Here is a 20,988-nt window from a genome sequence, read left to right as displayed (position 1 = left end):
ACCCCGGTTCCATAGGTTATGGTTCAGTCATAAAAATGTGGTCCTGCCCTTACAAATCTTGAGCCAAGCAATGATTTGTGCCCCCTATTCCCCTTTCCCCCCAAAATAAAAAGTGGCTAGTTTTAAAATATGAAAGCAATAAATAAGTGACTAGATGTTGACTACAAAGTACTTCACATTCCTACAGTTTAGCAAGAACTTTACTCTTAAATTGCAGTATAGGTGACCTTAACTGTATGTAGAATGGTTTTGCAAAGTGCTTTTGGCTATTTTGAAACCAATCAATTTTTTTTCCATGCTTACGTGCCTTAGATTGAAAGAGAACTGTAAAAAGCAATTAAATGTATTTTAGATTTAAAGACCAACTCTTGAAATGGTTTCTAAACAAGAGTTAAATAAAAGACTCAAAGTTTTCATAGTTACTGATTCCTACAGTGTTAGCACAGTGTTAGTACCCAGTATTTCTGAAAGAGATACAGGTTATTTTTGTCCAGGCACTGACATATCATGTCTACAGTTGCACGTGTTAATATAAAGCTCTGTGAATTGGCTTTCAAAATGTTCTGCTTGCCTCTGGTGATAACCCCTGATTTCAAACCTCAAGGATTCCCTGGCAGAAGACACGTATCTGGCATCTTCACTTATCTAATGGGATAATTTAACTGGGTTTGTGGTAAATTTTTCATAACCACAAGTCTTGAAATCAAATCTGTTCTTCTTCCAACAAGATGTACTAGCCCTGGCTTTGGGTGTGATACAGAAATCAGTGAAAAACCTGCATTGCTGTAGCACACTGCATTTCATCAGGCTGTGTGAACTGGTGTGTTCAAAGAGGAGATCCAGAGATCCCCCCTTTTCCTTCTGGTCAGCCAAAGCAGAAGCTGAGATTGTCACAAAAGAAACAACTTGCTTTTGTTTGCCTAGATGTTCCTTTATGTTTTAAAAAAAGAAGTGAGTACAAATCAATATTGCATCAGTCCCCCTTTCAGGAAAGGCAGTGAAAGCAGTGTCTGGCATCAGGATTCCAGTGGTAAGTACTGTGGGATACGGACCCTGCAGTGAACGCCCACTTGTTCTTGTGCAGATTTACCTTTCAGTTACAGCATCTTTAAGCAGGCAGCCTGAAATCATATTGAAGATGAATGTTCAAAATACAGGAAAAATGTGTGTGAATTTTGATGAGTTATATAACCCTACAGATAGACTCGGATGTTACCCAAAGCCAAGTAACCTTCCTGTTCTGTATCCCCTGATCTTAATGTCAACATTTACAGTCCCATGACATTTTCCATGTAAATACCTGTTTGTGCTTGTGTGCTCCCGTGCAACGTTGTGCACAGCACAGTGAGATAAGTGTGAACTCCATTTCACCTCTTGATAATGCTTTATAAGTATTTGAAAAGTAAATTTCTCATAAAATCTCTAAGAGTTCTTAGTTTATTTTCTAAAGCATCAGCTTCGCCGCTGATTGTGTTTACTGTGTGAAAATTTGGTGCTAAATGTAGATGTCAGACCCTGTAACCCATATGTCCTGCTTTTGCCCAGTTTTATTACATGTGGAGGGTGTTCAGTTTTTTATTTCTAGTTGTAATCCTGTTCAGTATTGTATCCATGCTTGGTTTATAGAGGGGTTCAATATATGTAGGCTTTAGGTGGAAGAAAAAGACAAATTGACAGCTCTACACATAACCAGGGCTTCTAAAACACGTTCAAATGAATGACAGAAGAAAAATTGGTTATTCACAGAACTTCCAAGAGACAGAACCATTTCCATCTAATTGAATAAAGTGTGTTCACATGCCTTTGCAAATCTGGTATCTTAATCAGTGGCTGAATTATTACTCACATTCTAAGCAGAAGCTGGAGCCTTTCCGACAGAACTTTGCTATTCTGTAACAAAAGTTGAGATCTGCCTTTAAGGAAAGGGTTTTTTTGTGAATTAAAAATCATTGCTTTGATAAGTGGTCACAAAAAGGATTTACAGCCTTGCTAAATAAAGGAATGTAATGGGAGAAGGAAAACACATGATTAATTAGACATCATTAATGATTATACGCTTGGAGAGTGTGAGATTATGGGTCAGAAAACACAGTAGCAATACATAAAATGGGAAATAAATGAAATTCATTTTAAAAAGTGAAATCAAAAAGACTTACCAAAAGGTTACAGTAGAAGTACACCAGTTGTATATGTTGGGGATAAAGTAGCGCTCAGAAAACATACACAGGAATTCATCAGAGCACATCGCCTCACAGACCAGTACCGTGTGGGATGGCAGCCACGGCAAGAGCAGCTTGGGCTGCATTATGGGCCTGTTCAAATAATCTCCATAAATGCTGTACCTTAACCATTTGCCTCATGGTTGCTCTCTCTCTCTCTCTCTCTCTCTCTAATATGTCCTTTTTGTTCTCTCCCATAGCTAACAATGCCAACGTTCCCTGTCGTTGTGAAGATTGGACATGCTCATTCAGGCATGGGAAAGGTGCAGATGTTACTTATTGCATGTTAGGAGGCTGGGTGTTTGTCTAAAATAACATGCATGTTCTTTTGTTTCCGGGATATTCTAACTTTCCACTGCCCAAATCCCATGTGAGATCCTTAGCTGTGCAAAGCACTGCTTGTGTATTGTTCAGGACAGCACCTCTCTCTAGCAAAGCACAGAAATGCAAACGTATCTTCACATGTGCTCCTGGACAGGGCACTCTTTGAAACGTGCTGAGGTGCTTTCTTGAAGCAGAATTGTATTTATTAATTTAGCTGACTGCAGTGAAACAATCTAAGAGTCAAGGTCTGTTTGCACAATCCAACTTGAGGAAGGTTTTGCCTTGGTTCTTTATTAGTTTCAGCTTGATACTGAACTTCTCTTCATTTCCTGTCTTAATGTCTTTGCTGTGATTGTTTCATACCACTATGTAACTGCTGCTTTCTTTCTCCAAAGTAATTGCATTTCAGTGGTGAGTACAGTTGTTTTGCTATCACTTACCTCACAATGCTGGTTCAGTGGGATGTGATGTAAATCCCACTTTCCTTCATACCAGTGAACATTTCTAGTCATTACAGATTAACCACTTTCTCACTGAAAACACTTCAGTGCTTTAAGTGTTTGAGATTTTAAAGTAAATCATAAGGGAATTGGTACATCTATTACCTTGAGCCTCCAAAAGCTCCACGAACGTAATATTTGCAATAATATAACAATAGAAATAGAAAACTGATTTAATTGTATGTTATTCAGTAACTGTGCAAGTTGTTCTGTTCTTTTGCTTGTTACTGTTTGGCTTTATCTTGTACTTAGTAAGCCAGTGGAGAACCAGCAGCCACTTTAATTGAGAGCAGAATTAACCACCAATTACTTAAACTGCAGTTTCTGTGGATTGCATATGGGACATGTTAGGATTTATACTGTACTTTCAATATCAAGGGAAATAATGCACAGAAACATTCAGCATATCAAATGGCTAGAAATAAATCTGGAATTTTTTTTTAGCTACAAAATATTTTAAGTTCTTAAATATTAAACTCTAGTCTTTTGTAGTGAAATGCTTACTGTCAGGGCCCCAGTGACCCTCGTACCCCTGTCCTCCCTAAAAACATTGCTAGGAGTAGTTTTCTCTGGTCAGGATTAGACTCACATATGCTATTCAGTTTTCAGAATCTAAGTGGAAACCAGCATTGTGTCTGGTTCTGTGGCTCTCAAATGGCAAATTATTCAGTGTTGCTCTCCCTTGGAGAGCGAGAGCAAGTACTTGGGCCTTATGAGTTCTTGTCACTTCCCCAGGCCCCACTTGAGGTGCAGGTCCCATCTCACAGCTGTGGCACTCTGGCCCACAGGTCCCTTTTAAGTACCAAGTGACAGTGGAAGCAAACAAGACACTGAGCTTGCAAAGAACTGCAAACTCTCCTACTACTAGATAATGTGAGAAATACTAATCCCTGCCTCCTTTCTTCACCTTTCTGAAGTGTGCTTTGGGTCAGTGTGTTGTTGCAGTTCCACTTTCCCTCTCCCATTTTCTACCAGCCCTGACTATGCCTTCTGAGTCACTTTTTCTCCCCGCTTCAGCCAGCTTTCTTGAAGTCAACTGTAGAGATGTACCCTCCCTGTCCAAAAGTAATGCCTCTGTCCTCCACCTGCCCTCTAAAGTCTCCTCCATCTCCCCCTAAATCAATATTCTCCACTTTTCCACCTCCCTCTTATTTCAGGATGTGACAGTTGATGAATTTAGTACCGGCCTTAGCACAGTGTTCCACGCCTAGGAAACCCTACCCCAGAAAGCCCGAGTCCTTGCAGAAAAGTGGGAAAAATGAGAAGAGCTGGTTTTGCTGTCTTGAGCCAATGTTCTGTGCTCCATGTCCTCCACTCACCAGGGTGCTTCATCTCCTCCCTCCTGGGAGACGTGATGTGCTAGTACATGGTGGGCTCTGTGTACGTGCAGCTGCATGAGCAATTCACCAAATCAACAGGAACGCTGCAGAAATTCCTGTTGCGTATTAGCAAACCTTGAAAAGCCCTGCAGCCTGCAGATCTGAAATTAACAATTGTCCATTGAAAAACTGAATGAAAATCCACTGTCTGCAAATTGCTCTCCACAGGTGAACAGGTAATACAGGTAATATTTTGCCTGGAAAATAGATACTTTCATGCAGGAATGTTATAGAATCTAGAAATCAGGTAAAATACCCACTATGTGTTTTATAAACTGATGCTGTCAAAACTTATACTATTAATCAATGCCATTTGCAACTGAATTCTATATTTTGTTCCTAATTGCTGTTTTTTCTTTTGTATATGCTGTTTACTTGTGGTATGATGACTACAGATCAAGGTAGACAACCACTACGATTTTCAGGACATAGCCAGCGTGGTAGCACTTACTCAGACCTACGCCACTACTGAACCCTTCATAGACTCCAAATATGACATCAGGATCCAAAAGATAGGCAGTAACTACAAAGCATACATGTGAGCCAAAACCTTATATTCTTTCATCCTTTTGTTTCAAAATTGATAAGCACTAGTTGTTGGATGAGTCTCTGGGCTGATGTGATGACTCCATGTCTCATTGTCATACTCACTGGAAAGACAGTATTTCAGCCTTCCTCAGTTTATCAAGACTTTTTTTTAAGTTGATTGTCTCTGAGAGGAGGAGAAAAAGGCAACACTGCCAGACTGGTTTTCCTTCTAAGCTTTGTTTATTTCTTCATTTAAAGAAGGGGGTAGTTGGAATGGGATTTCTTTTTATGGAGGACTTGTTAAATCAGATTCCTTTGTATTTTTTCACCAATGTAGGGTCAAATTTTCTCCTCCCTCGAAGGACAGTTAGATGCATTCATTCACCCAAACCTCAATTGTAACGCTTTATGGGAACTCTCCTTTTAAAATAACACATGTAAGAGACACTGTAATCTTACGGTAACCTTCATATAGCTGGATGGAAATCTCTTCTCATTTTAGAATCCAGGTGTTTGTTTAAAGATCATGACTGTGTGAGAGGCTAAAAAGGTGTTTCAGCTTCACAAACAACATTAAGCTAGAGCAGCAAAACAGGTTATTGTCTAGTAGCTGAGCTACAGTAACTGTGTTTATGTGTATTTTTACACTATTTCAATTATCAAGCATTGTAATCTGACATACACTCATTTCATTCATGGCTTTAAGACAAGTTAGATCATCTCATGTCTTTGAACCCTCATGCTTACAATGCTGAGGCAGGAAAAATACAGCAAAGTATAGATAAAAATACACATATGCATTTACATACACACACCCACATACACATGCAAAGATATTTCTCTAGGAACTCCTGTAACGTTGGAGGGATCAGAAATTCCTTGTATGTTGACATTTGTAAGGTACAGACAAGTTCTTGTACAGACAAGTACTCCAAGCAAACCATAAATGCCAAGACAAGCAAAAGTTGGAGCTGGGTTAAAGAAAATGCATGACGTTTCATAACATTAAAGATAGGGTTAGCACTAAGTGTCACATGATTTAGGAATAGCCAGCAAGTTCTACAAGGAAGTAGAACCATTTGCCCAGGGTGAGGGGGAAGGGGCAAAACGTATCTTCTTGGCTTGATATTGGATGGCCACATACTCTTGTCTTCTCCCTTAAGATATTACAAGTAACTGCTGGACTCTCCTGGCTTAGGACTTCAAGGAGTATTTGATAAAGAACATAAAAAATTATGTCTTTCAAGAAAACTCAGTAGCCTGTCTGCTTCTCACTGTACATCTGAGGGGCCTCAAGAAAGCATAACCCAGAACTAGGTGGAAATGCTGTTGCCATAGGTCAGATCCATCCAGCAGTATGGACACTCAGCCCTTCTGCTTTATTTTGAACCCAGAACTGTCTAAACAGTGTGTTGGGAATGGGAGTTGTAAGCAGTGACCAAGGCAGAACACTCCGTTTCTGGAGTCCTTTGTTGGTGACTTTCCTTGTTCTTAGTGATGCAGGACAGAAACTCTGTAACTGAAGCTCCCTATGGAATTCCATCCCAGGTGTGATGGGCCTACCCCACCTCTCCCTACAGGCAGTAAGAATAATAAACAAATGCTGCTGAATGACACAGTTTTTAGCCTCTGGGTTATGGAGGAAGTTAACTCCAGTTCTGCTTGTTTGTCTTACAGTGGTGTTCCAGACCATTATCTGTTCCTGACTGTAGCCCCATATCTGGAGACACCCATCCTACTGTTTCCAATAGCACCCACGCTCACCTCCCTCTTATCAGTCCAAGTCATATCTTGGTCCAGTCCCACCGCTTTCCCAGACCTCTTCCACCATTCTGTCTCTCAGGCCTTACCTGTTATGCCAACCTGCCTTACAGCCCCAGGTACTCCCTTTCCCCTCTCTTCTTCTCAGTGCTGTTCAACAGGCTTGCTCTCCCTCTACTCCCAGTCAGCCTTCTTTCTCTGTCTCAGACCTCTTCATACAACTACTTGTCTTCTTCAAGGCTATGATAGTACTTCCTCTCTTGGTGCTTTGACAGGCAGATTTCTTGGGCTGTGGTACCCATCTCTCCCCTCCTCTGCTGCTTATAACACAGACTTGATTTCTCTCTGTCTTACAGCTGCCAAATGGCAGAATCTTAGGAATAAGGCCCAGCTTTTCATGGGTTTGACACAGCACCAGATACCAGCACTGTCTGAGATACTAGAGATTTGATGGTTCATTCCCTGTGGTAGAAAATGGATCACTATATTTCCTAGGACAGAGCCCTATGTGTTTTTCTTTGACTTGAAATTTTAATGCTGTTCAGTCTCTAGAATAATTTTGGAAGAGTCAGCCATGGTAAATTTATCGTTTTCAAGCATAAATGTTTCTTCTTCACAGAAGAAGCAGTTGGCCTAAGGGACAGCAAAAATAAGTTAAAATGACAGCCTGTTCCTCCTACCTTTTATTTATTTTTAAGTTTCTACTCAGAAACTATGGGTTCATCCAAATGCTAAAAGCCTAGCAATCATTTTCTCTCTAGGTTCTTTCATACTGTTGAATCATACCAAAAAAAGAAAGAAATATCGATCCGTTGTTACCAATACATCAAGGACAGGAGATTTACCAAATGGCTGGAAAATTCTTCATATGCACATATACATTATGTCAGTGAATCTCATCTTACAGCTGGTTCTCATTTCGTTCTGTGACACAGGAACAGAGTACTTAGCCACCACAAAATATACCAGCTGAACATTTGTTTTTGTAGTTTAAAGAGAGTTATTAAGAGCTGCAGTTTTATAATTCTGTGGGAAATTGTGGTATAAGTGGATCCATGACTCAGAAAACACTGGTGCTTATCATCTGTTGGTAGAGAATGTAGCCAAAATGCAACGTTGGATCCTTCTAAATACCACAGCTCCTCAAAACACTGTGACACATACTTAACTGCACTTGGTACCATTACAGAATTCATCTGACTTCAAGGAAATATAGTTAAAAGGGTCACACACAAAGAAGAAAAACAGAAATACAAGAACACTAAATTTCAATCTCCTCTCCAAAAGCCATGCTCTGAATCCATAACTTAATGTATTTTGATCAAAAGGTCAATCAGAGAAAAGTAGAGTACACCAGCCACAGGAAGGCAGTGCTGCAGAATCCCAGCACTGAGCTGCTGCCTACCCAAGAACTGCCAGGAGAGGTTCCTGCTTATTGTTCTGATTACCAGTCCCTGTCCAGACAGTTTGGATTGTGTGCTTTAAATGGCGCTACATAAAGCAGAAAGGTGTCTGAAAAGGAGAAGCTCAAGTTTCTATGAGTTGTTTATACTAATCAGAATTCCTTTTTATAACAGTTCTTCCTTCTTTGCAAACACCAAATCAAGTGAAAACACGTTAAGCCAAAGTGTGAAGCACTCAGAAGTGTCCGGAGTTGTTTTCTATATTGGTCATTATTTAGGAAAAGAGGAGGAAATAATGATGTGAAAGACCCTTAGCAATTACCAGAACATAAGTCAAGAAGGGTAGGAAGCCTACATATTTCAGTAGAGGAAATACAGAAATCATATCTAAGGTTTGAAGTGCCAGGTGGTCTGGTCAGGTGCTTTTGTATCACTTAACAGTGGTCTAATGGAACAGCCCTGTTGTTTTGGAGCTGTGGTCACAGACCTAGTACCAACACCTCCAACCCACAAATTACTGAGATTACACCAGTTAGGTCTGTGTCCAGAGCATTCCTCAGTCCTCATCTGGTCCCTACAGCACCATTACAGCCAGACAAGCATCCAGTTGTAAGCCTGCTTCAGGTTCAGCAGGGGACCTTTCACCTTGTGGAGTGAAAGCATGGCTTGAGCAAACCACCTTCCCTCCCCTGCTCAGTAGTCCCGAGGCTGCATCAGTGCAGCTGAGGATCAGGATCTTTGTGAAAAGTCTTCAGGACAATTTTTTTTTCCTGCTATGGTCACATCTTGATTCCTAAAAGACAGCTGCAATAGAACGTGCTAATGAATGCCTGTGGAAGTCTGTGATGGAATTTCATTGTGAGGAGTATTAACCCTCTGATGCAGAAAGCAGTGTGTAGAGTAGTAATGAAAAAGTACAGACATACAAATCAATATCATTTTCAAAAGTGAAGAACTCACCATGCCTTACTGCTGGGCACAGTTACTGTACACACAGCACTCAGCACATACTTTCCCCTCTCACTAGTTTCTCCCACACTGACAAAGAATATGGCACCTTACTAGAACCTTATGCTCTAAAACTCAGCTGACTTCTGAGGCTCCAATAGAAACGTCAACGTTCCCCCACAATTGCTGGTGACCCTCGTAATTAGGTTAATAAAAAAAATCAAGAGAAAGCTATAGCTGCTGCATAATATACTTCTAATACATTACAGATGTTTCTATTATTTTACTAACTGGAAACACTTCATAATTTGTATCCTTAACCAATTCCCAATACAGCATTTAGATTTCAGAAAGCAGTAATGTTCTCAGTCTTGAGGTCTGAGGAGAAGAAAACTTTATATGATTTTATTTTCTTAGAGATTAAATAAAAGATGGTAGACTTGAGCCTGACATAAACTGTCTTGATTATATTAAGAAACTAGCAAAGAGCGAAAACTGAAGGAGAAACCAAAAGTCAGCTCTAAACCAGATCTGAGATTGCTTGGGATCTTGATTTTCAAGTATTGGGACCTAATTCTGCAGTGGAGTGGATTTGAAACAAGAAGCTGAAGCTTCAGGTTCTTAGGCTGTGCAGTAATAGTATGATCCAGGCAAGTGATAAAAGCTTAAAAGCTTATTGCTGGCACTTTAGCTTAATTGTAGTAGGTTGGTTTGTAAAAAAAAGTCTTAAATGAATAAATGGGGAACACAAACTTCACAACACAGTCGTACTTCCTAAGATGCCTGCAGTGAAATGAGTGTGACTGACTACTGCCTGTTTGAATTCTTTGTATTTTAGGTGTTCTTTTATAAGCTGTCAGGCATGGAAAAAAAGTGTAAATGCTGCTATAGTATTCATGTGAAAATCAGAGTTGTTCAAGAGAGAGTGAAAATATAAAACCACTGGCTGTCTTTGTAATATCTTCCCCCTTTCAGGAGAACTTCCATATCCGGAAACTGGAAGACAAACACTGGCTCTGCAATGTTGGAACAAATTGCTATGTCAGATAAGTAAGTTGAGTCTCACGTACAAGGTAATTAATAAAAATTAATGGAATTTTATTTGAAATTGGTTTTTTTGAAATCACATTGTTGGTGTGCAATCCAGAGTAAATGCATGTCTCCCATTCATTTGAGAAAAAAACTTTAAATTAGATGAAAGAACATGAGCCAGGAGTGTCCTGTCACTTGTCTCAGAGTTCACTCCCCAGACTAAGTATCAGCCTTAAGTGTTCCCGTGCACCCTTGGGTTCCTCCATACCTACCTGCACCTAGAAAACGACTGGAATTCCCTTCAGAAAACTCCATTATTCAGACTCAACCTATCCCCACCCGCTTGTTCATTTGCCCTTCTTTAGCTAACAGTCTTACCCCATGCCACGGTGTTTAAATTTCTCTCCTACATCATCTCTTATAACCAACCAGTCTAGGCTTAACTTTGCCTATTTAAATCGTATTTCTTTTTTCTGCTTTCAGTCCTGCTAAAAGTTCCACTAAATGTACTGTGAGGCTTTTTACCCAGATGCTGGGATACCCTGAAGCTCCTTTCCCTCGTGTCATCGTTCCATCTGTACTTTGGTTTACTGGGCTTTTGTTTTCCTCTCCCCCCTTTACACTGGTTGCTTTTTGCAGTCCAGTCAGACATATTCTCCTTGCACTATCATTTTGAAGCTCAGGTTTCTATTTACAGAACTCTTCTGTCAGTGCTGCTCATTTGCTTCAAGTTCCTCCACAACGTGTAGACCACTTTTCCCTGCAAAACAAACCCTCAAGGCTTCTCAATGGCTATGAATTATTTTTTTCAGCTCCAAAAGTTGCTATGGGTGGAAGCTGAGAAAACTCTGTATAATAACAGTGTCATCTAAAAGGTGTTCTAAAGTTCAACAGTAGTTGGTTGTGGGGCTTTTTTTTAAGGTCTGGAATCTACAACTTGTTCCCTCTTACTAGCTGAGGGAAGCACAAGAACTGAACCTTTGCCTGCCCTGAGAAAGGTGGGAACAAGTAAGACGGGAATTACAAGTCCCTGCTGTCCAACCCCTGTCTAGACTGTGTCCTCGCTGATCTTCCCTCTGGGGATGGAGTGGAGCCACATTATTTTCTCTTTCTCATTCCCCTCCCACCTTCCTTTAGAAAGTGAGGTTATGCCTCACCAAGCGGGGAAGGAGCGATCGTGCTTTGGTGTGTGTAATTACAGCCTGTGAAACGCCAGCTCTTCAGCTTGCTGTAAGGAAAACTAAACAATATCAAGTGTGGGTAATGAGTATGAAATGCTACCTTGCCTCCCTCCCTCCCTGTAAGGGCCCTACGTGCTTTGCTTCTGCTTCCATGCCTGAATGTAAGATAATTAGAGCATAATAGGTATTGTCCCGTTATAAAAACACAAGACAACAAAACAAAACTTCTGTTACGCTGGTAAAGAGAAAAGCATAGAAGAGAGTGATGTCTTCTGAGAACAGAGAGGTTTGTGTTGCACAGCCACTGTTTGATTGCCCCTGAAGGGCACAAGGCAGAGCAAGGAAGAGAAAGGAAAATGGAAGGTTTGTGAGGAGTTGAAGTGGTTTAATGGCATACCAAAACCGATCCAACCCAAGGCCTGTGTGCTTCATTTCTAACACGTCAGGATTTAAGAAGTGTTTTGAAAGCCGTGCCTGAACTGACACTGTTAAGTGAATATAAATCTTAACCTGGAAGTTCAGAGAAGAATGTGGCACAGGAAGGGACAATGAGGAGGCAGAGAACAAGCGTGTTTCAATGTTACACATCCTTGGTGAGGCCTCTGTCTCAGAGAAGCACCGCTCCCCAGAGTGGCCCAAAGAAGAGACTCCTCTGTTCATTGTGCACACCTCATCTGGCACACCCGCTGTTTCATGGCAAACAGACACCTGAGGAGCAAGAGTTTATTTAACCTGCCTGTTCTAAAGCTGCTGCACACTATGTTGGCTTGGGGAAATGAGAACCATGACCTCTTGAACAAACCTACTGTGCAAACCTTGGGTTTAAAATGCTGCAGGCTAGTCCGTCCAACACCTCTCTTTCCAAATGTAACTGTATTTTTCCAGCTCAGTGTCTGTTGGCAGAAGATGGACTGTTAAAAATACTTTCATAGATCTGATGGATGTTTTGGGGTTTTTTCATATAAAGTCCAGATAGTTACTGTCAAAGACAAGTTTTGCTGTCCCTGTGACTCTCTAAGATACATGTTGGTATTTCACAGCAAAGAAAAGTTATTTGTAAGCAAGTGCATGCAAGCAGGCATGCAAGTCAGTGCATCCACGGATGTTGAAATTGTCAGGCATCCAAAAAAACTTCTCCTTTTGGACAAAAAACATGTTTCTCACAGGAAAAATACTGTTTTCGTTGCTCAGATATTACCATCAGGATTTTTTCAAACAGTTGTGTAAAACTCGTTGTATTCTGCTTAAAAGGAAAACTTTTCCACTGGAACAGACTTGATAGAAGAAAATACAGAGAATATGACCTAATAAGTTTACTTGGAAAGGATGCCATCAGCGAAGATATTTATGTGTGAATAAGACTCTCAGCCCAGCAATGGGAGCTTTGATCCTGCAGTGAAGACAAGCGCTATGTTTATTACATCCATTTTTTGGCAGTGGGTAATACTATGATGTGGCAAATCCATCATCATGGCTCTAAGGCTGCGTCAGGAGAGGGTCTGTAAAAGGAAATCGCTGTCATTTATGCTCAAATACCAACCAGCTGAAAGAGAAAAAGCCTGTGGTAAATGGCTGCTTTAGAGCTGCGAGGGGTTTTTAAGGCAAAGTTCATCCTTCAGCTGGTGGGACTGTGACTGCTGCCTATCTAACCTTTCACGATTGTCTCATCAACTACTGGTGCCTGTGCACAGCTATGCTATTAGTTAATCAAAGTTCTCAATGCCATTTTGTGTCCTGTGAATCAATCCTTGCCATTGAGCAAACACACACATCTTCCATCACCTCTGAACGCTCTCAGCAAAGTATTTTGGCTCCCTGTTATGTCACTAACAGTTCTGCCCTCGATCACAGGCATCGCCTCACTCTTTTTCTAATAAGTCTCACTTCATTCCCTTCATTTCTCTCTTCATAGGATGGATAAAGCTCTTCATGCAAGAAAATCAAGTTGCATTACTGCCTGTAGAATTGATAAACTGTCCATTCCTCCATCCATGTTTCTTACCACAGTGTTAGAAATGGAATGGAGGAGGTCTCATGTTCAGGACTGTATGAAACACTAGGGGGTTTTTCAGACTTGTAGAATTCCTCAGAATTCTTAATGGTTCTCTTGTTTTCCCTGTAGTCATCTATAACCCTCCATGAAGAATATTAGCCTTGTCAGCATGCTATGTAGCATTTATGTAGTGTCATACATCTGTTTCTCCTGCATCATCTTAAGGGTTCTTTTGGCTTTTCTTTTCTGAGTCTTGATTTTTCTAAGCGATGTACATACAGAGATGGCATTGCTACTTGGGAATACAGCCGGGCCCAGAATTTAAGAGGGGCACTCTCATTCTAGTTTTCCTGATAAAAGAATAAAGCCCAACCCTAACTAAGTACACTGCCAAGCATAATAGACAAGAATCTGTCTACAGGTGCACAAGTTTGAATTTCACAGGGGAACAGAAGCCCCACTCCCTACTTTCTAAAACCTCTTGGCATCACCAAAGCCACAAACCAGGTCAGGTGGTAAATCCCCTTCCTGTGGAGTTGGGCCATGAATTACACAACCAGCGAGCTGTACTAGCATAAGGGCGCTGGAAGGGCAGGGTGGGATAAAACTAAATGCAGTTTGTGTTTCAAAATATCTTATCTTCAGGTTACTCACAGTTTAGAGCAGACTCTTGTTTGGACCAATACAAACTGGGACAGAATCCAGCATAATACTAGGGCAGGATACAGAGCCACAAGTTCTCTGGAGATACTACTGGGAAAAGTAATCAGGCCAGTATGTCTGAGCTGTTACCCAGAGAACTATGAATGCAATAAAACTGACCACCTAGTAAAACTTCAGACTTTAGAGGAAATGTTACATAAAATACATTAATAAGTTAAGCCTGTGGAAAAACAAAAGCCTGAGGAGATACTCACAGAAAAAATTGTTTTTTTAAAACAGGTACAAGCTTTGGGTTGACACCTGTTCTGAAATATTTGGTGGTTTGGACATCTGTGCTGTCAAAGCTGTGCATGGAAAGGATGGAAAAGATTACATTTTTGAGGTAAGCTATCCCACTCTTTTTAACCTATTCAAACACACAAGTAAAGAACATTTCTGAGAGTCAGGCACTGCCTTGTTTGCCTTTCAGGAAAGACAGGGTATTTCTGAGCAATGTTTAAATCACAATCCAAAGCCACATGTCCAAGTTAGTGGGAACGCTTGCTGGAAAAGGTAACCAGATATATGGTGATGTCTTTTAGTGTGTGAGGAAATGTACACAAACTGCAAAACAAAACCAAATGTGGATGTCACATGTTCCCAACCCTTACCATTTTCTTTCCTGAGCAGGCTTACCAGTTTTTCCTGTAAGGTTTATAGATAGCGCTATCCCAAGGGAACCCCAGCAAAATTATACCTTTACATGGAAAGGGAAATTAAGAACAAAGTGGAAACAACTTTGCGTTTTTCTAGCCCTAATGTTACTTTTAAGATCTGGTTCTTCGTGAATTGGAAGATTTTGCTGTAGATTATTTTGAAAAGTTTAAGTTTATCTTCTGCCTTAAGTTTATGGTGGATAACTATACCTTTGTCTAGCCACAAAACATGATGTCATCGCTTGCCTGTCACACAATTCAGGATTCCTTCAGCATCTTCCATGTTCTTAGAATTTTATTCAGGACATAAGCAAGGATCTTTAGTGTCTCTCCACTGTAAGAGAGGTTAATACTTGTAAAGCAAAATAATTTTTTCTAAGGCACAGGCATAACCAGGAGATGATGGATTGACCCTCTTGACTTATTTGTGTCCATTTATAACAGAAGAGCTTTGTGCAAGTAAAAATCTTTGTCTTGTCACCATGTTCAACACCTTGAGGTATTTTCTTCACTTTTCACGAATTTATTTATCACTATTGCAGTTGCTAATAATTTCCAAATCAATCAACAGCACTTTAAAGAACTGAGCATCTTGCAGCATTAAATCTTCAGCAAAACAGAACTAATCTTCCTGCAATGCTGAGGAAGATATCTCCTTAGTCTGCCTGTCCAAATCTGAATTCATCATGTCTTACTGCATCAAAACTCAGTGTAGCATAAAATTTAGGATTCCATACTAAGCCTCCTCTGTTGCTCCTTCATGTGGTGCAGTCCTTCCCCTCCATCACACCCCAGAGTTCCTGTTAAATCTGTAATCCTGTAACCACAGATGCACATCAGCCATTGCCACGTACTGGGAGGGTACTGATGGCTGTGCACAAGTAAGCTCCTCTCCAGTAACTGGACCTTGGCAACCTTCTGTGTGCTGTGTGCCTTTTAAAGCTCTGTGAGATACTCTGCAGTTCCATAGCCCCCCAGAGCACATTTTCCACACACCCCCATTTATCTTCACTCGTTACATTGGAGGCAGTTCATGCTGATTTGGCTGGCTTTAATCCAATAAATTTTGAGCCCACAAAATTATTGACTATAAAAAAGAAATAGAGATTATTTTAAGACATAAGATCTTAGTTATCTTACCTCATAAGATAGTAGTTAAAAACTGAAAGATTGCATGTAAAAAGATACAACACTAGAGTAGGATTGCATTTAACAACTGTATTCTTGTAAGAACTGGAGGTTCCAGACATAAATTAATGTTTTTTTTCTTATACACTGTAGCTAAAGCTGAGAAATGATTGGCATCAACCCACATTACTTAGTCCCTCCTACCAATCTCTTTTATTCCCTTTCTTTTCATCCTGCTTTTCCATACCAAAAGTGTTGGACCTTTCCTGCCCTGATGGAAGTGAAGGATGTCTCCTTTATTTTAACAGTTGTCACTTCTGTGGCAGTCCTCAGCTAGGACACTCCCACCAGACTAGATGCGCTTCATTTTCACTCCCTGAACTCAACTGTTTCCATGGTTTTGATATTGCACAACTTTTCTGCTTTCTGAGTGAAGCCAGTGAGCACCAGCAGCTTCTGCTGCAGTCAGACCCACAAGCTAATTCCTGCATTGGGCCTGGTTGGTCTGATGGGTAGGAGATGGGGGAGCAGCTTCTTGAAAAATTAAATAGCCAGTGTAAATTATGTCCTGGACCAACTGAGCACCCCACTTCCCACTTCTGAACAGATACCCTGATTTTCTGTGCCAGATACTGCCATGCTTTGAACCAAACAGAATTCTGAGAACTGCAGGCAACATCAGGGTCTGTTTATGGAGCATTTTGAGTACTGTACGTAATGGATGTTGCAATTAAAAGAAGAGTGGATAGAAGCAATAATTCTTGCCGTTGTACAGAATCAGCTGAATTGTTTGGAAGATGGCAGTGCTCATCAGCAACAATATTTAGAATCTGGGTAAGACATTGAAATGTAGAATTGTTTGCAAAGTTCACATCCAACAACATCTGTAAAACTTATGATCACTTGCTACCAAAAAGCCAGCTTACATCAACAGTTACTACACTATAATTTTAACAGTTATTGCACTATAATTCTGTGATACAACGAGGAGTACAAGACGTCTGCACCAATACAGGGAAAAGTTTGTCTTTTATGCACTTTCAATGTGGTAAGATAAATGTGCTATTGCAGCTAGTACGTACATACTGCAATCAGGAACCAGTAGTTGAGCAGGACAATCAGCCCATAAATACTGGATTTACCCTCCAATTGCAGTCCCATACAACCTATGCTCTCATGTTTCATCATGACTGGCATACCTACTAAAAAACTGCTTCTGTACTGCTGGCACTTGAATACTGCAGACAGGATCTGAGAAGAAGCATACAAACTTCCTCATGAATGAAATAATGTATGCAAATCTGTTCTTCCTGATATTTCAGTTTGAACATTCAACCAACATAACCCCTAGTAGGAAAGAAGGCACAGAGTTCAGCCAGCTTCCAGCTGGATGTGAGTGAGGGTGGGGTTCTACCAAAGGACCCTTCATCAGCACTCTAGACAGAAGTTAACTTCAGATGGATTTTCTGAAAAAAGATTGGGAGAGCATTTTTACAGGAGTGAGTACTTGGATAGCAGTGCATCTTTTGACAAAGGTGTTCAGCCAGAGCTTTAGAACAACCATAAGCCAAAACAGCAGCTTTAAAATGCCCACAGTGTTTTGTGTTACATGTAACAACTAATCTGCTCACAAAAATTCAATCTAAATTAATGTTAGAAAATATAACATATAAATTACTTTTTATATTACTATTTCTGGAAGGTTCTTAATTAATTTCATACTGTCCTTTCCTTTTTTATCCTACATCAATAATTGTATTGTAGTTGTAGCCATTCAACTGCTTTATGGTGGTCATTTTGTCAGTCCTTGGTTTAACATTTTGCTTTCTTTTATTCCCCAAAACCATGGAGCAATAAATCATACAAGTGAATCTAATGTTCTAGCTGCACTACTGTAAAAACCCCTCTACAGAGTGATTCTTTGGGTGTGATCTAGTACAGTTCATTCAAGTTATGCAAAGTGTGCTTGCTGTGTAAGCAGAGTAACAACTTCAGGAATAATACAGAAAGAGCAGAGAACTAAAATCAAAGAAAAAAATTAAGGTTCTTCTGTGACACTGAAGTACAGTTCTAGACAATGTCTGCAAATACTCAGATCTTATTTACTGTTAGCGCCCTGTAGATGTCTCCCTCAGGGGATACACATGTTCTTTGGCCAAGTAGACCTCAATGGAATAAAAAGCAGTAAGTTGCAGCTCAAGTACAGCTTCTCACATTTGATAGCTTTAGGTACTAGATTTGGGTCCCTTTTATAGATTTGGGTTGTTTCCCCACAGCTAATTTGTGCATCGGAATGTTCATGTTTCTGTACCCAGCATAGTGATTTCTAGTCATTCGAACAAGCTGAAGCCAGTACTACTGGTATTTCCCCAACATTATAAAAAGAATATATAGTTCGTTTACCATTCATCTTTCCACACTGTTATAATTGCTGTTCCATGGGGAATTTTAAAGGATGTCCATTTATGCCTTCTTACTAGGCAGTTGAGGGATATCTTATGCATCTCCGGGAAGAAAATCCAGACCGATTTGTCTGAAGACACAAAGGACAAAATAGTGAGGTCATAATCTTCAAACACAATACAGCCTCTGTTCTCTGTGAAGCTGCAAGCTCTGTGCAGTTTTCGTAGGTGGGGGATGTAAGAGGTAAGAATGTGGTTTTCTAAAAGTTGTTCCCTGGAAAAAACTATCTTCACTAGAAGAACCTTTTGGTTCTTCTTGTCTCTTAGTTTTATACTGCAAAGAACTGTCTCCAAACTCCTACTAGAAAGCAATGAACTAATTAAGAATCACTTTAATACTTAATTAGGCAGACGAAGTTATTATTCAGTGTAACAATCTTAGCTCTTCATTTAGTGTCTATCCTTTTCACCTCCATTGGAATACTCAGCTGCCAGGCATCACGATGCCAGAAACAAGCTGTAGAAACAAGAATTTTAGCAACACATCATTGCAACATATACAGATTTTTAACTGTCTGGTCAATTCTTACTATATATATAGTAAGACATCAAACTAAGGTCCATTAAACTTCAACTTCTTAAATGAAGAAGGACTTGTAATCTTTCCCTTTCCAAATTAATGCTCCTGCAATTTTAATCCAGAAGGAACAGATACGTGAGCATTGCTCATGGTTCTGACTCCAACGAATATTATTTTTCATGATTCATTCTTGGAAAACCAAACCTCTGGGAAACTAAACACAGCTCATATCATGGTGATGAATGCAGTAAGAGAGAACAAATGTAACAGAATCCTTTAAAGTGGCCTCACAGGCAGTCTCCCAGATCTTGGGTGGCTGCTGCAGGTGTCTTATTTCTACTTAGTTATTTTTACCCTAAGCTACATTAAAATTAGCTTCCCAGTCGTTTATAATCTAGAAAGTTGCAAGCTGTTTGGATTTCAGAGTGTTTTCATCCACTGTAAGCCAATACAAGAAGTTCAGCAGCAGAATTCGCTGGAATAGGCAGTGTTCCTGAAGGTGCTGCAGTCTAACAAATGACTAGGATGTGTACCACCAACTCGAGCCTATGTGCCACATAAGATGTAGTGATACAGCCCCAGCACTGCCTTCTGCAGACATCCATATTCCCATATTCACTGTCCTGAATAATATTGGCCAAAGTACATGAAGGAAGGGAGTGAAGGCAGAAGAAGCCTGCACCTCGTGCAGTAGCTGTGCAGTGTTTTACTTATGGCTGTGTTTGCTAGGAACTGCCAGCTCTACTATTTAGTTTACAAATCAGACAGAGCTGTGTTGCCGGCTGTGGCTCAGACTTGACTCAGAGTTGCTCAGACTCCATCCTAAAAGAAAAAAGTGAGGGAGAAGTTTGCCAAAACTGCAGATACAAATTTCCTGTAATAATGAGGATTTTAAAAACTCCCTAGAAACATAACTTTAAACTGTGTGATTTGGCACATGAGTATATTGCAGGAGTGGCAATAATAATGGCCATGATTTTTTTTACATATTGAAATGGCTTTCCATCCATGAAAGAATATCCTCCCTTCAGGCCAGCGAGGGAACTGAAGCCAGCTGTTAGAGTTGATAAAGTCAGAAGTCTCTCATCATTTACGATGTGATACTGTAAGAAGTTTTGAAAACTAAGTAATCTAAAATGATGCCATTGGTGATATAAGTACGTTATAATTAAGACCAAATTCTTCTGTGAGGATTCATATTTCCAAACAAGGAGCATTCTTACATTTCCTTATTAAGACTTAAATTAACTTAACAAGAAATAGCTAAGAAGATACAATTGTAGAAAAATAACCTTTTTGATTAAGAATTTTCTGATGCATTACTGCTGAAATCATTAATATATTCCTCCATATGTGTGTTTCATGTGGTAGAAATAATTCATTTTATTCAATGAACTCTTCTGGGCCTTTTTTTTTCTTTATTTTGGAAGTAATTCTAGAAATAATGCCATCAGCTGTTATTTTAGACAAAAAAAAAGCAAAGTGAATGTAGTGATGTAGTTAATGAAGGGAGCAAATTTGTTTTGGTAGGGCACTAGTTTTCTTTTGTTTGGAGCAATAATTATTAACCTGCACGAATAACATCAATATTTTGGTTTCCATCCTAAAAAACGATTCACTAATATTATTTCCATGATATTTATGTTTACTGTATCATCAAAATACCTGTAACTTTTTTAATTAGCAACAATGCTTTTTACATGTGACTATCTTAATTCTTTTGTTTGTTCACAATGAACTATACTTTATTAATAAGACAGTGAACACAGGTAAAATTCATTGTGATGTTAACTTGATTGTTATTTTATAGATTAAACCAGTCTCTTCAAAGTGCTTGATTTTTTCTCAGATTTATTAATTGAATTTTCTGGATATATTTACACTTTTTTTTAATTACTATATTTGCTTGAGCTTGCTACATACAAATTCAGCTTCATCCATTGAGTTTGATTGGACATAGGAATCATTTGTATGGCTTGTTTTCCTTCCAGATTAAAACAAGACCATATACATTTGTCTGTAGGGTCTGAATCCTTCATCTCGGAATGCTTGATTCACCTTTCCAGCTGTTCTCTCTCTTTCTGCAAATGCTGTTATTCACCCACTGTAGGAGGGGCTGTAAAAGCTTCCCAGACATCACCACCGACTCTCTGCTGTGCTGCCCTTGCCGCCTTCTCAGGTGTGGTTACAATTCCAATTGCAAATTATTCCTGCATCTGGTATAGAGACCTCAGGGAAATCCCCGTGATTAC

At 39.8% G+C, this 20,988-nt stretch overlaps 1 protein-coding gene across 1 annotated transcript in view; it reads left to right on the top strand.

Annotated features, from left to right (window-relative positions):
* The window catches only part of SYN2 (synapsin II), a gene marked incomplete at both ends in the record, with an annotated part of 173,562 nt that overhangs the window by 128,199 nt on the left and 24,375 nt on the right, over positions 1-20,988 (top strand). The window contains 4 exons of the mRNA XM_084269425.1: positions 2,420-2,482; positions 4,818-4,960; positions 10,038-10,112; positions 14,211-14,313. Of these exons, the coding sequence (XP_084125551.1) occupies positions 2,420-2,482; positions 4,818-4,960; positions 10,038-10,112; positions 14,211-14,313 (384 nt within the window). The remainder of the gene's footprint in view (positions 1-2,419; positions 2,483-4,817; positions 4,961-10,037; positions 10,113-14,210; positions 14,314-20,988) is intronic.

The sequence above is a fragment of the Gallinula chloropus genome (assembly GCF_964237585.1).
Source record: "Gallinula chloropus genome assembly, chromosome: 12".
Classification (NCBI taxonomy): domain Eukaryota; kingdom Metazoa; phylum Chordata; class Aves; order Gruiformes; family Rallidae; genus Gallinula; species Gallinula chloropus.
This window is presented reverse-complemented; position numbering and strand designations above follow the sequence as displayed.